Below are 16987 nucleotides of genomic sequence, written 5' to 3'. Positions count from 1 at the left end.
CTACGTATTATACGCTTTGATTATGGACGTAAGTAAAAGTAAAACAAGTACATGCCAGAAAATTGTCAGAAAGTGTAAATAACAAGAAGCTATCGTCTCTTAGAAGTAGGTAAAACAAATATGACTGAAGAATGCAGTATAGCACTATTATAGCGAGCCAAGGTTGAGCAGCTTGGAGAAGCTATTATAACTCGACTGCGTTATTCGATAATAGTCGGACTGCGATCATAATATATATCCTCAGGTTTGAGATTACCACTTTGAATTTAAGCAATCTCAAATAAATTTCTCATCCAACGTCGAACTATCTAATTAAACCATCGCCTCGGAGAAAATTCTTCAGAAAACCCTGCACGATTCTAGAAGATGGTCTAGATAAATCATCGGCTCGATAAAGAACGAGATACGAACGAAAGAAGATAAAATAGATAGGAAAATGGAGAAAAGGGAATATTTGTAGAATGATACGCTTCCCAGGGTAAAAAGGCAACCGGAGGAAATCGGAAAGAGAAGGAGACCGCACGTGAAAAGCTCCTGTTGCCTCGTGTCACGACGTCCGGGCAAGGCAGCTGCACCTGGCGTGGCAGCTGTTAGAAACCGTCCGTTACCTGGTTCGCTAGCACCTGTTTGGATTGCGTGCTGCGTGGACCTTCGAGAACTGCCCATAGCAACACATGGCGCCGAGCACCAAAGAGCACCAGGAAGACCCTAAAGTCTAACTATTGGAGAAACGACTGAGAAAATAGATAAAATCTCATTTTGCACTCTTTATCTCACGTATACGAGTCATTCGCAAATCAAAGTGATCAATTCCATTTTCTAAAAATTTCTTCATTTTAATATTAGAGTACACGATTTCGATTACTTTCAACCGAATCGTATTTTTCTATCGTTGGAAAATTTCTTTAAGCTTCGAAAGAATATGAAAGAATCATTGCTACAAACGATCTGTCGTTTCAATGCTAAGTACACTAAACATTTTCTTAAAGCGATATCAAGATATAAAAGACTCAGAACCCTAGCAGAGATAGTTTTCCAGAGACCAAACGGTCTCGATGGACTTGACGATCGGTTTGGTTCGTCAATGGCTCGTACAAAGTAAATCAGATTTCTATGGCTGTTTTCGCTCGATAACTCGATACTCTTTCGTGTCTCTTTTACAGGAGAGTTACAAATTTGCAAACGTTAGAATTATATTAAAATGTTACCCATGCGCGCGGCATTAATTCAATTTTCGTCTATAGAGTCGCTCGAAGTTTTCGACGAAGCAATGTATCAAATACCACAAATTGCCGCTGAAATGGCTCCAGCTACAACAACATCGAAGCAACGAAACTCAATCTCGATGAATTATTTTCTTCTCAAAACGGAATCTCAGCTCATCTGTAAACTTTTTAAAGTCTGCTTTTCTGCAGAGTGTGTATTCTTTCGGAAGAATTCGAGAAAAGTCGACGAGACTATGTCCGTGTAGACAGTCATGGGTAACGGATAATAATAAAGGCATCGCGTGTGCATAATTATCTAGGGTATTTTCTTGGAATTAATTTCGAGCTTCGCGAGGGAAGAGCTTTTTTACCCTTCTGGCTGCTACCCCCTGCCGTGCCGCACAGTTATTTAGGAAGCACGAGAACTTCGTCGCCGCTGACGAAAGAAGGGTTAAAAAGAAACGCGTCGCGCCGCGTTGTGACCCGGAATTCCACGGTTTTTGCGTCGCAGACTTCGTGGGATTTAAAGCTACAAGCTTTTTCGACGTTAAGCGTTCATGCAACTCGCATGTACAATATTATAAAGTCTCGTGCATCGCATTCGACAATGTATAATCCGCTATATGCTAATATGCGACAAGAAATTCGGAGATACACGAGTTACCATTGCGAAAACCAAAAGAAGGAAGCCACCAATTTTTATCGATGACTCAGACAATAGCTTTATATTTTATATTATAAAGGAAATGATATTTTTAAATAATATTTTATGTACGACTGAATTAACTCGTTAAATCTTTTAATGACATCGTATCATTTTTTTTTTTTTTTTTTTAAGTTACATCATGATTAAAAAATGCGGATAAAAATGAGTTACGTGCTACGACACACGATGAGGTTTCGAGCGACTACGTTAGATGGCACGATTGTTATCGATCTAGCTTCTCGCTACTCTACAAATTCGTCTCTTTACTTTTCGTAGTAGAAAAGCTGCTACTTTTACAATAATAATGTTATCAATTAATAAAATCAATTAATAAAATGCCAAGTAATTTAGACATCTGGAAAAAGAATTTACAGAGTTTTTTTACAGACACTACACACTAATTCGCTTAATTATTGCTACATCGTGACGTCCATTTCGCTGATTTCATTCTCGATCACGAGTAACATATTCCTCATTGATAATCAAGCAAGCTAATCGATACGTCACGCGAATAACTGGTGAGTGAATTACGCGATCGTTGTTATCTATGAAATTCGCTTACGTAAGGCTTTGTGCAGCTCCGAACGACAAAAGTTCGTGGTCACGTTCCCTGAGACCTATCATTATCAACAACAAACTATGGTCACGTAAAAATAGTCGAACATATTAGTTAGTACATATCCGCGTTTAAAGGTTTCCTCTGTATTGCCGAACGATCATCAGTTACACATTACCATTCTGTCGCAGGAAAACCAAGAGTTTCATCATAACGTTTTTCATTGTATCGCTCGCCGTTCATGCCAATTATCGCGTCAATCTACCTTCGCGTCATGGAATTTTTTCCTCGTGTCTTGTAGAGTATCTATTACAGCGTCAACTTTATATTTCGAGCATTCGTTTCCAAACAGGCTCTTTCAATCAAGAAATACGTCATGTATCGCAATTTGAGGAAACAGGGCATGTAAACGTCTGGTAGAGATAGGAGAGAGCGAAAGGTTTTAATACGACCGCGGAATCGGCGAGAGTCAATTCGTCCTTGCCGGTTAACGAACCCTAAACCAGAAGGGAAATACACTTTTTCAGAACGCGTCGCCGTAATTGAGCGAAGAGAAGAGGGCAAAACAGGGGTGAATGAGTGTAATTACGAGCGGGCGAGCCGATTCGAGCGGCTTTCGAATGAGAAAACCGGACGGTGACGGTGGCGACAACCAACCACCGTAACTTTGTAAACCTGTTTAACGTTCGAAGGAACATCCTGGAAATACCAAACTGCTCTTAACCAAAATGTTAACCACGGCGCAATTAACAGAACACATTTCCTCGCACGTTTAATTAGAACTTTTCAACCTAAAAGGATACGTTCAAAAATATCCAACGTCGCAAGTAGTATCTTCAATCGTAGCTACGAAAGGCGAAACTTAACACGTTGACTTGGTGGTCACTCAGAACCGATACACTTGAAATTAAGGCAATGCCTGTCGTGGATGATCAACGATATCGAAAGATAATCGAAGCGTTTAAATTAAAATAATAATTGTATTTGTAGAATGTTCGGTACTTTTAATTACCCAACAAATTTATATATAAATAAGGTGTATATTACGTAAATTGTTGGCTATAAATATTAGAACTTTATATTTATTGGAAAGCTGAAATTTTACTTTGCTTGATACTTTACATTACGAAGCACAAGCGATGCTAATGAAAAAACAGATTCATAAAATAAATAGAATATAAAGCAGTGAAAAGCATTGGATTTGTACTAAATATCTACAGATGTTCCGATACTTATGATTGACAGTGTACATAGATAAATACAATAGAACTTCGTTCATATGAACCTGTCAGGGGACAAGTTGGTTCCTATGACCAAAGTTTTTCTCATATAATAAGAGTTCCTCTGTTTCTTCCCACCACTTTCCGCTTAGTTAATAGAAGTTCGGTTCTTATTTAGTTCAGTATTCATATAAGAGGATTCCACGAAACATTGCTCTTAAATACATAATAATGTTGCGAAGTTGTATCGACTACGAAGCATAAGAGTGTGTCCCACACCTTACATCTTATTGTTAGATGTTCCTATAAGTGGATTAACGCTCGGCGGTGGTTCAGATAAGGAGTTGAGCTAAAGTTTAGATAATCAGACGCCATTAAAATTTCATCCGTAGAAATGAATTTCGTATAAACGGAATTCTACTGTATTACAATGTACGTGGTGAGGGAACACGCAACAGAATTCTACAGAAAAAAATATAAAATTTGCATATCGATGTTAACACGTTGAGATAACAAGATCGATCGGTAAATACCATGTAAGTTATATTCGAAGAGATAACAGAAAGCATATAGAAGATGCTTATGAAAGCAAAAGACACAAACGAGGTCCTCCAATCTGCTCACCTGTACTCCAAGTAAGAAGTAACAAGGGATTCCAAGCGCGTCCCGTATCAAGAAATTAGGGAAGCATAGAGGAGGGATAACGTAGCGTGAACAAGTCGGTTTTATTGCTTCCAACGGGAAACATCCGGCGCCAGGATCATGGAAGTATTACAATAAACGAGACACGTCTCTCGAGTTGAAATACGCGAAATATTGCACGCGCTAAGGACGCTCGAGAGTATCGAAATAACGTTGCTGTTGACAGAAGGAGAGAGAGAAAGGAGAGAAAGAAGGAGGGAGAGAGAAGCACGACGATAATGTGGCGGTAGAAAAGAGAATGCGGAAACAGAGCAGAAAACAAGAAAAACGGATCAGAAAATTGCGAGGTCGTTAAACCTAGGATTAAGTTGACGCTCAAAAGGCTGACACTTAAGGTTTCCTTTGCTCATTTCGAGATTCGACGAACTTTGTTTCCTCGTCTGCTACAAGCGTTCTTTCGTGTTTGTAGAAATCTTGAATAACGGATGAAAAGTTGGATAGAAAAAATCGATGAAATCGTCGCCCTCTTCCGAAAGCCGATCAAACAAAACGATTTTTTGACTTTATATTCAGGTTTTTATCCTTTCATCGACAGCGTTATTCGCAACAGTTCTTCCTATCGTTTTCCACGTGTGCGATTTTTTCCGACAAATTAATTATTTACTGTGATTTTAATTCTGCACGAAAGATGTTGAATGAACGTTACTTTCCTCGACGGAAAATTCAAACAATCATCGTTAGAGAATGTATCAAGATTGACGTAGTACCGGAGGAAGGAAAAGCGAGAGAAGCCGACAAAGCTCGAACGAAGAAAAGTTGCAGCCGTCGAGTGGGCCAGAACAAAAGGTCTGCATCGGTTGCTTTTACCTCTTGTGAACGTGAAAACGTAACGAGCCACTTGGCCACGTTGCATATTCCATCGCCTGGATATCCGGGCCCGTTGTTACATAAAATCTGGTCGCAGTTCCCTTAATTAAAAGCGGCTCAATTGTCGTTTCCGACCGGCTTATTTATCAACTGTAACCTGTGTTGGTCCTAAAAGATCCAATCTGTCCTGAGATCCTTTACAGATACTCTACTTCAAAATCGTTGTTCATTTGGTTATACGAAGATGAAGTTCTCCAAGGGAATAGAGAGGAGAGGATGGTTTCAGTGGAGAACGGTGGTTTCTTCATTTTCCTCGATCCGAAGAGACGACCTCGCGACTTAAGAAGGAGGAAAACGACAGGAAACGCTGACTAATTTCCTCATTATCTCGGTGAACGGCAAATTTCAGATTTATTAACTGTGCTTGTGCAATAGACTGTGCGAATCGAGGCGGACCAGCGCGGAATCGGTCACGGAAATAATGATTTAATGTGGCTAATCTAAATCCTAATCCATTCGCAAGACCTAATTTTCTTTAGTGGAATAGCCTTCCCCAACCTTATGTTTCTTGCGTAAGTTAACCAGTTAACTGCGTTCAACGTGTATACGCGTCAATCCAAAACTTTATTTCGGCGCGGTTGTATATACTCGTCGTGTGCAATAAAAAATTACCATTTACTAGGAAAATTCAAAATTTTAGTAAAAAGTAATATAAATGACGTTTAGTGATATGTTTCCTTTATACTTCCAGTAAACCTATTATGTATTTTATAAAAGAAAAATTCGATTATTTGATTATTCTCTTTGGTACGTATATCGGCTAATTCCCGAATTATTTCGTGTTTTATACCAACTGCAACGTTGAAAGCAAATCCACTTCGAGGATATGCCGTCTGCTCGAAAAATGGAATCCGTACGGAATGACGTTACTGATGCTCGACCTGCGAACTTGCACTTTGTGCGGTATCTTGCTTTGAAAAATACCACACTGAAATCAACTGAATTTCTTAAATCTATTTTCTTCGATTTTTCTTGTTTATAAATTTTATTACTTTTTGGCAATTTTTAAGTTTTCAATAACCACAGCTTTTTCAACAACGAATTGTTAATTTCTTATCGAATAAGAATGTAATGTTTCCCCGTTTTGCTTTACTTTTTTCATAAAATTTATAATAGGAACATTTGCCCTACGTTCGACGTGTATACTCGTCATTGTTTCATTTCACTTGCGTATCCCGTGACGGATTTTTGAAACTAAATTCCGCAGTTAACAGGTTAATCCTTCGCAGTATCTTTGAAACTCGTCTGAATGTTGATTGAAAACCAGAATATCATACGGAAACGAATATCGATGTGAAAGCAAACGAAATACCAATCGAAGACGCGTGTCCAAAAATAACGAAAACGGAAGTGGTTTTAGAGCGTTCCAATGCTCACACGTAAACGGCTCGCTGTCCGAGCATTAATAAGGAGGAGATCGCGTAAAGACCTCGAAGACGGTTAAATTCGTCGTACGAGCACGGTACAGAGGCCTTGGCACGAAGTTGTACGTGACAATCGTAAAACTGATGTAGTCTCGCTTGTATAGCGTTAATAGCGTATGAACATTTCTGACTCACCTCACGAAGCTCCTTGATCTTTAGCCCTCCCTTGCCGATTATGCATCCAGCTTGGCTCTGATGGACCAACATGCGCACGTCGATCTCGTCGCTGCCGTGTCGGGATCCATTCTGAAACCATTTCCAAGATTAACTCTCCCATCCTGTTAAGTTACGGACGTGAAATTCTCTTTGAAAGCATTCTAACTGATACTATGTGCTTACTATGCAAGCATGAATTATGTCCCTTTTTTAACGCTTTCTTTTTTTGTGTCTTCATTTACTCGTTTCTTTGCTTGGAACGATATACTTTGTATATTTATAATGACAGTGACTTTTAACTTGTATTATAAAAATTATACTGTGCACACATTCGAGTACAATATAAGGACTTATGGTAATAGCTGTTTTTAAAATAGTTGGTAAATATTTATTGCACTGTACGTTTTCTACGCAACACTGAACCATTGTTTTTATCACTGATTGCTAATTAGATATACCGATCGTTTTTCTACGACGTGTACAGGGTGTTCCATGCAAGTGACAAAAAATTGAAGAACGTACTATGAGGTAAGACATCACTGGTAAGACATTATCTACATTTTCTACAATCCTGTAAGCTGGAACAGTATACTAATTAGCACCCTCTATATCACCGTAACAATTAGAGGACAGTTTGTTGAAACAAAGTTAAGGTAGATACTGTCGATGGTTCGAAAATCGATCGATCAAGGTGCTAATAGTTACTGAACCAGCCTTCGTATGATCTAACTATACTGGATTAACAATCTACTAAAGTAAGAAAAACATGTGAAAAGTCTCACGATTGAGTCATTTCTTTTCCCGTGTGATCCTCTTCTGGTAGCAACACTCACCTCCTCGAGATTAGGTACGACCTCGTTCAATACTTGAAGAACGGTGGGCAGATCCGAGCTGATAGTAAGCACCCTAGAATCAAAAACACTCTAACAATTATTCTGATCCTCCGCACCGACCATTACGATATTACGTGCTACACACGTTTGTTCTTCCTCGTCGAATCGTGTCGGCGAAATTTCACCCCCTTCCGTAGAAAATTAGCCGCGGAAATGTGCGAGCTGTGCTCGAGGGAACTCGAACACGAACCGAAATCCCGGACCAATCAATTTTAGAAACCCTTCTCGTAGTCGAAAATGTATATATTTTCTTTCCTCCATTTCCATCTACTTTTCGAAATAATTTCGTTCTTCACGTTATTGATCGCTTTATTTCACTCCTAAATCTTCCTAATTTTGATTCCTCCGACCATACAATTTCTTTAGTTTCATCCACGAGCGAAATTCGCGTGGCGCGTTTGCCGCCGTCTCATTCACAAACGATCGACCGCCTCTCGTCTCTTTTGAACGGACTGATTGACTAAACGAAATGTGGAGAGAGCCAGGACGGAAAATATCGCTTCGATAGCTGCAAGAGAACTTGCCGGCGTTCCTTTCAAAACAAATACGGAACTTCTGAAACGTCGTCTAACACAAATCAATCTGGTCCTCTCCGTCTGTTCCCGCTTTCTTTCCGTTCGCTCTTTTTAATGATCTGCTATTGACATCGCGAGAAATTGCCAGGAATCGCGTCTCGTTTCCCTTTTCGGTCTACGTCGCGAATGGAACGCGTTATTTTAACGACGAAACGCGCCAAGTTGCGCGGCAAAATTAACGATTCTCCCCGAAGCGGAAAACTTTACGAAACTCGTGATGATTTTCGAAAAGTTCTGATGTTTCTCATCCGACTGATATCGCTATCGATATGGAGAAAACGAGACGGATTTTATTCATCTCCCATGCAATTTCCAGCTATTTCATCGCGTTCCAGAGCAGAATGGCATCGTATTTTCCGATCATAGGCCAGCAGCTTTTCACGCTATGCCATTCGATCGATCGTCGAGGCTCGAATAACTTTGTGGAAGAACAAGAGGCTTGCCGAAAGTCGGAATTCCACGCGAGCACCGTTTCACGCGACTTAGTTCCTTCGTTTCGTGGAAGAAAATGTGTTTCGTTCGACACGATTCGATTAATCGCGACACAATAATATATTCCAATTTCGAGATAGTGCTTGAGTGAAACTGGAATCTGCGTACGTATCGACTGAATCAATCGCTCGCGGGTTTGTCTTCTTAGAAAAATCGAAATCGACCGGATGGTGAGTAAATTCTCTGTCAGAACGGAAATTCGATTAACGTTCGACGTGAAGTTACTGAGATTAGAGATTTTAATGTTCGTTTAGAAGAAGCTCGAGGAAAGTCAAGGTTTTCTGTTATTCCACGAAAATACAATATAAGCTCACTGTAAGTACGAGCGATGTTATAGTATCCGTTAGTGATCGACGACGCTAAATCACTAGTAACAGTCCTTTCGAGTCAAGAATTTACTGACCATCCTAGTATATAATGAAAAACAAACAGTAAAAAAAGCGAAAAAGAAAAATGGACTCTTTGAACTCTATTTTAAAATTCTGTACACTAAATATTATATCGTTCATTTGACATATTTTTCTACTGCTATTATTCTTTGTCAGTGCACTCTTTTCGATCCTTCTTCAACAAAACCGAAGCTTTCGAGATCGCTGTTCTATGCGTTAGGCATGTCGCAAGACCAAAAGCTACCAGCTTTCTCTTACGAATGGCGTTCTTTCGATGTTCTATCGCGTGATTATTTGTTAATGTTAACCATCGATTGGTAGGGTGGAGTTAGAACGAGCACAACTATATATACTTCTCGGAAGCTGAAATTTCTCCTATTTTTCTTATTTTAGTTGAAATGTGAATGCACGTTAATCTTCTTCAGACGAGCAAAATGAATTGAATCAAAACGACGTTTTTTTTTCTTTTTTTTTTTTAATTCTTAGCGACGTACAATTTAATAAGAAATTAATCTAATGTTAGTACTAGTAGTCACACGTCCGATGAGAAAGGAAGTGAAACGATGCAGAATGAATCATGCGTGCAGGGCAAGTCGTACCTGAACGTAATCTAGGCTTCGCAACCTAACAAAAAAAAAAAGAGAAAGAAAAAGAAATACATTTCAGAAAGATCGAGAATACCTAAGAACACGAATTTATCTATCGATCTATCACTTAATTTATCGGAAGAAAGACAAAGAGTGGAGAACTGTAGCATTAAGATTCATCGAAACTTTTCCTTTGTCAGTCGTTTCCATCGACAATCGAAGCACAGGTATACGCACGACTTGTCTCCATCGCGTGACTCGACTTGTATCGTACAGCTGGTATTTTTTTCTCTCTTTCCGTCGAATTGATCCCACCCTACCAATTATAGGAACAGAACTAACGTTCACCCTACTAGTCGAGGGTTAATCATGCGCTTTTCTCCTATATATAACAGGCGCCGTCTCGCGATCACCAGACACGAGATCGTTCGATACTATATAACACGGTCGCGAGGGTACGGTTTTGTTAGCCAGCGCCGTCTGAGACCGTGAAAACGGCCATCATCAGCTATTTCTCACCCTAGACGCGCTTTTCGCCCGTTTCTTTAACAATCACACACAATCGTCGATAGTTACGAACCGCAGAACCATGTGCGTTCGTTTTGTTCGTTTCGACGAACATATCGGTCGAAAGTCATCGCCTCGAAAACGAAAGCTGATCGATGGATATCTCAGCTTCTCTATGAAACTAAAAGCTTCTCTAAGAACAAAAAAAAAAAGAAAAAAAAAAGAAAAATAGATAAACAAAAAGAGGAACTACATTTTGTCTGGCGAAAAAAAGCTTTGATCGCTAGATTTTGACCGTGAATAAGATCTATGTGCATCGATCGATGGATAGAGTGAAAAATTGTGTTAGCCGGTCTTTCCATTAAAACCTGTTACACCTACCGGACCAAAGGAAAAAAGAGAGTTGTCCCTTTCTTTCGGAACTGTTTGGGATCGAAATATATTCCTGTTTGATCAATCTGCAATGAACGCGTACAGGTGCGGACAGTCTAACTCTAGCTAATTGGGTCCAATTGAATTTCGGACTCGTATCTTTCATCTCGCGATCTTCCGAATCGTTTATGTTTATGAGACGGGACTCGAGAGTGGTAGAAATCGAATGCCATTCGATTAGTTTAAATACCGTTCGATTATCATTTGTATATCTTGCATAATCTTACGATAAATTTCTATGATAACGTTAACGATATCGTTGTTGAATTTTACGTTGATTATTTACCGGCCGTAGAGATACAATAAAATCAATTATGCAAGCGCCGTATGCATTCTAAAACGAGGAAGGTTTGGGTTCGGTTAATAATTCCGCTGGTCTACGTGCCACGAGGCTGTCAATGTGCGTTTTAAAGCGGCGTTAATATTCCTCGATCATAAATAATTAATGTTTACTTGTCACTGTGGAAATTATGGATGCGATATTCGACTAGTAATCGTAGTTCGCGATAGTCGAGCGATGTTGAATTATAAACGAAAATAGGCTCTACTTTACATAAATCAGGTAACCAAAGTTGGTAAGAAATTACTACAAATTTCCGAAAGAATAAAGAAAAGAAAAAAAAAGAAAAAATAAGAAAGGCAGGAAAACGTATGCCGATGTTTCGGTTAGATTGATCGGCCTTTAAGTTAATATATTTAAAAAAAAAATTCGGATTGCGAATAGAAGAGCATTTAAAGCAGTTTGAAGGATATTTACGAAGACGACTAAACGATAAAAATAATCTACAGCCGTAGCACGTGACGTCCTAGAACGAGAAAGAGACCAATAAACATCATTTCCACGAAACTGGCAGTATAAATCATAATTACTTGCAATTTCCAACGAAAAAAATTGACGTAACTACTTCATAACTACTTTAATCGATTCCTAATACGCATAGATTTCGCATTTTAAAAGCAAACTTTGATTCTAAACCTTGACCGAAGTCTAAAGTCTTTTAAAAACACATTCGATGTATCTACCAATCTCGTAAATTGCCTCGTATTTCACACTCAATCGTATTAATAACGCTTGTTAAGTACGTTGGCTGCGAATGGAAAATAATCAGGTATAAGCCGCGCTCGTTAAATCCCATAAGCGTAAATCTCGCAGTATCTTGACCCATTCGTTGCTGACTCAGGAAAATAATACCTTTAGGATAAGAAAAATTCATCGATCTCTAATAAAATCTAGACGGTAGTCCCGCCGAACGATTTACACCTAAGGGAGCGCCTAAAGTGCTTTCGACGAGCACCCAAGTGTGTACCAAAGCGAGTCCAGCAACAAAAGGGTTGCGATCAAGGTCGAGACTAGACACGGGTCACAGCAGATCGGTAATGACTTTCGACTCGCGGACAATTCGTTAATCATGCCGGCAAATCTCTGCCAGGACGATGATGGTCAGTGGTGCGTTGATCAGTGGGACGTACCTAAAAAGTAAGCGTGACATATCGACGTTAAGCGTGGAATCGGCAGATTTACCGCCTCGTTCCACGGATTAGCATCCGTGTTAGCCACAAAAATTAGAGATAAAGAAAGGAGAGAAAGGAAAAGAGAGACGTTTTCCGCGCGCGCGAGACGATCAAAAACGAACAAAACAGAGACAGATCAGAAAAAAAACAGAACAAGAAAACAGAAAGAAAGAGAGAGAGACTGCACCAGAGACACAGAGATGACATTAGATTGGAGGAATAGGTGAAAGGTGAGAATAAGAAAGGTTTCGTACGCGTGTCGGGATGATTGCAAACCGACTGTGTTTCGTTGCTTCCTGGATAAAAGCAGAAAAACGATGCTGCGTGTCCTCGCGCCTCCTTCAATGGAGAATTGTTCGTCGTCGTGACGAATCTTGCCTTGAATTCGCAAAAGCAAGACAAACTTTTGGCTAGAGAATCTGTTATTCCTCTAATACTGTTTATACACGCTAAGAACGCATTTGCTCTGGATGTTCTATCGTTTGTAACGTCGCAACTCTCGGTAGCTAGGCGTCGCTCGTAGGTATCAATACAGAATTCCTAACGAGAACGAAGGAGAAGGAAGACGGACAGAAGCGGCAAGGCTAACAAAGAAGCAAGAAGCGCGAGGAGTGCTGCTCCCTCCCCTCTCGATGGACCTTCAATTTACTCTGCTTGATCGCAACAACGAAAGCTTCGAAGGCTACCGTGGATGCAAAGACAGAAAGAGACAGACGTAGTAGAATTCAGGATACGAAGACAGAGGAGGAATATCTAAATGGGATGGAAAAGGACGGAGGACATGCAACCGCAGGTGATGGCAGGTGCAGTCACGAGAAACGTGTGCTCGGTTTATCGCGCGTGTTCCTCGTTCGAAAGCTCGCGCAGACTCGGCTCTTCGCTCTTGGGCGATGAATCATCGCGCAACGATGTCGGAGACGCTGGTCGAGGACACGTACAAGGCTGAGAGAGGAGCAGACAAGGAGACGAACGAAGAAGGAACGAACGGATACAGGCGATCCGGACAAAAAGGCAGAGGCGAGAAAGAAGGGTAAAAGAGAAACTGGTACACTAAAGACTGTGTAGTAGAGAAACGTGGACAAAGAGTATTACAGAGAAAGAAGAAAGGAAAGAAAGAAGTAGAAAGTGATGGTGAAAAAAGACAGACAGACAGACAAGCAGAAAAGAAAAGAATCATCAACAGAGAGAACGTCGTTGTCGTTCGACTTTAAAAACAGCACAGCGATCCACGTGTCGCTGTCATTTAGGTATTTTTGTAATTAGAGACAAAGAAAAATAAGACATTAAGTAGTGGTGTTGGTCATTACCGTTCGGGTCCGGGGCAATCGGGTACAATGATTGAGGCTTTGTACTGTCGGGCCGTGGTGGTTGGTGGTTGGTTCATTGGTGGTTGGTTGGTGGTTGTTGTCGATTGTTGGTAGGGTGGTCCATTTGCCGATCGAGTCAGGGTCCGTCGTTCCGGGCAGGGCAACGGCAGGGCAACGGCAGGGCAACACCAGGGGGGCAACGCCGGGGTTGGGGCGGGGCCAGGGCACAAATCATCAACCAAGTTAGACATCACGTCTTTCACGGCTGGATTAATTTTCGCGGCTTAATCTTCTAACCCCTTGTCTCTTTCCATTCTACTTTACGGGTTGCGTGAATTGTTCGTGCAACCCATCCCACCCCGAAATTCTCTTTTTCCTCGTGACTATTACGTTTGCTTCCTTTTTCGAGTCGCGCGATCGATCGGAGAAATATTTGCAAGGTGCAATGTGTGGTATTATATGTTCTATTAACGTACGTTTCTCGTAAACCGCGTTGGAAATGACGACGGTCCGATGAAAATTCTAGCCACGCTAATGGAGAATGAAATCGGTAAGAGAAATGATTTACAAGTGACTGTGAGGACGATCTTGCCGTCTTCGACGGAAAACACAAGAAAATACAACCCCATTGTCCGCAGCGGATCAACGTCCATTATTTCCACGTTGCTGTAAATATTCTGAAAACGGCATTCATTGCCATACCTCACCCCCTTCCCCTTCCCATCGTTCTTTCCCTCTTTCAGCAGTTAATTGACGCCGGCTGAACCTCGAGGCCGATTCTCGCGGCATTTCAATTGCTAACGAAGTCGCTTAAGCGTGGCTAATTAGAGGAAGTTTTAATAATTAACATGCAATTTCGCGAAGAACTCCGGTCTTCCTCCTTTGAGCTCTATAAGCCACCACGTACTCGAATTATGAATCGGCTGGTCGGCGTGTTTTATCACGATCGTGACAAGTGTTAATCCCTTGACTGGAGATTAGTCGTTTTCTCTGACGAATTTAATCCAGCCCTAGGCGACAGGACATTCTCTGATTATTCATCAACCCTTTGCATAACTTCGTTTGTACACTAAACTTTAATGAAAAGCAAGCTTCGTCTTCTTATCGTACCTACTAAACTAAGCGTGTCACGCTTCCGACTTTCGTCCAACCTTCTTCGTTTAATGGACTTTAAAAAAGAAGATTCCTAACCCACTAGTGGGGCGAAAGTACCACCCAATGAAACGATCGCTTGCAAATATTTCTCCGTCTACGCCAATTTGGCGAAATTTTTCTCTTCGAGGTCCTCGTCGACCAGCTTCAACCGGCCGACGTTGTTCGAGCATAAGATTCCCTCGTTCGTTTTAAACGAGGGATACACGCTGCAGGGAACTCGTCGCGAAAGGGGACGCAACCAGCGGCGCAACATCGAGCGGACGGTAAAAATGTTCCCCGGCGAAACACGATTATCCCCCGAGATTTTTCTTTCTCTCGCTCCTCGGATTATATACCTCCTGGCCTTCCACCTTTCGGGTCACGCAGAAAGCCGCGTCATCTACGAAACTCGACGAACACGCGATCTCAGAAGCGAACGAACCGCCTCTGGCACGATCGTACGTACACGACCAGGGACAAGATCGAGTGGGGATGGCTGGTTTGCGGTTGGTTAATTTCGCGTTTACTTCATTGCCGCTCAGAATTATTTGCTAAGATGACGTTTTTTTATGGGCTGCTCGTTCGATTCTTTCGAGAAAAACGAATACGACGGCTGAGAAGCTTCGTGTGCGTTCCTACGAGATACTGGATAAAACTGCAACTAACGAGAGATAAGCAGTTAAGCAATAATTAAGAGTTTCTTACAGATTCCTCCGTGGTCGTTCGCTACATTCTTTGTCCGTTCTTGAAGAGATAAAGCAACATGCATAATTCTCAAGTCCCGACTTTTAAATCGATCGAACGCATTCGCTGTGTCGAATCCACTCTATTTTGTCCCTGAGTCTGCGAGTTCTCAACGTTTTCACGTTTTATCGTGTGAAACTGATTCGCTGGTATTGGTTGCTCTTCGTATTTAAAAAGGCACGCACAAAGACACACTAATGAACCGTGTATACGACGATGGTTTGCTCGATTTTTACAGATCGTTCGTTCGGACCTATTCGCTCGATAAGAATGATCGAAACGCGAGCTTCAAGTACGACGATATTCGAGCTCTCGTTTAACTGCTGCTTCGCGCGAAAACCAGCAACCTACCGTACGAACGATCGCTGCAAACGCTTGCAATCGTTGTAATTTCGTTATCTGCGATTCGTGAAACTGTTCAGGGGCTGGCTTCTTCGATATATCGCGCGCTATGCAACACGAAGTTGCGAACCTTTGCTTCGTCGTGTCCCTCCGATGTTCTGGTTCGTGCGGGGTGAGTCTCGTCGGCGTCTCAAGGTCGGTGGAAAAAACACCGAGGCGAACAATCGGTGTTGCGCAAGAAATCGATCGAGAAACTCGTGAGTGTAATGCCTGTTACGTGCTCGACCGAACCGAACGATCGTGGGTCGTAATTAACAGATTGAAATTCAATTTTAGATATGAAAAAAATCCTGCTCAAATAAATTATTATACGAGCAATTAAACTACCAATCGTATTTTACTTTTGCTTGGGAATTCTAGCGGATCGCCAACAGAGTTGACTTTAGTTTTGAAATAAGCTTTCGAATGAGATTTACACCGCATTGCAATGTATTCGTTCCGATTCATTAGCACAGTTAATTAATCCTTTCGAGATGAGATCGAAAGGGTTGGATCAGGAGGCGTGTGCAACAGGCTTTACTCGAGTCGCATCTTTAATCGATCGTTCAGGGTCGGCTGCGGTTTCACGCCCACGCGCTTTTCTCGGCCCACGAGACGCGCAAAGTCGTTTTCCAAAAACGGTCGAGAACAGGGAAACAAATCATCGTGTCGGTCAAGCGAACGCAAATTTTGCGGGAAACGAAGGGAACTTTTCAGTTGAAGAAATAAAATGCGTGATGAAGATATTTCGTACGTGTGTGTGTATGTATGTATATACTGCATATCTTTTCTGTCGTATGTGTTAAAAAGGAACGGTTTCAAAGCCTTCTAAACAAAATAATAATAATGATAATGATAATAATAACAGTCTGCTAGATTGGCTAATAAAAAACGGGCTGCTACGCTCGAGAAAAAGAGACAGAGAGAGAAAGAGAGAGAGAGAGAAAACGCTGTACCTCGGAGCTAACACGATTCTCGTTTGCACACACGTTGCAGAAATACACTCATCGGAGCCTCCCTAAACATTCTAGCTAATCGGAGAACTCGATCGATCGACGATAGTCACATGGTCGCCTCTAGAACTTCGCACGAGAGATTAGTTAACGAGAACGGAGCAAGAAGCTCGTGAAAATACGATGATTCTCCGCCGAAAATCAAACATTTGATTAACTAAGACTATCCGAAATTATATATCCGC

The 16987-nt window shown here is 41.2% G+C and overlaps 1 protein-coding gene across 8 annotated transcripts in view; it reads right to left on the bottom strand.

Moving 5' to 3' along the window:
* The window catches only part of HnRNP-K (Heterogeneous nuclear ribonucleoprotein K), a 91177-nt gene that overhangs the window by 21954 nt on the left and 52236 nt on the right, over positions 1-16987 (bottom strand). For 7 of the 8 annotated variants that reach the window (XM_069119638.1, XM_069119634.1, XM_069119639.1 and 4 more), the window contains 3 exons: positions 13531-13574; positions 7619-7742; positions 6816-6926 (listed from right to left, as the gene is read on the bottom strand). In XM_069119638.1, coding sequence (XP_068975739.1) covers positions 6816-6926; positions 7619-7742; positions 13531-13574 — 279 coding nt within the window. The remainder of the gene's footprint in view (positions 1-6815; positions 6927-7618; positions 7743-13530; positions 13575-16987) is intronic. The other variant, XM_069119640.1, reaches the window with a different exon arrangement.

Source organism: Bombus flavifrons, chromosome 9 (assembly GCF_040668555.2).
Source record: "Bombus flavifrons isolate JBK064 chromosome 9, iyBomFlav1_principal, whole genome shotgun sequence".
Classification (NCBI taxonomy): Eukaryota; Metazoa; Arthropoda; class Insecta; order Hymenoptera; family Apidae; genus Bombus; species Bombus flavifrons.
The sequence above is the reverse complement of the archived record's forward strand: the minus strand, read 5'-3'. Positions and strand labels throughout refer to the sequence as shown.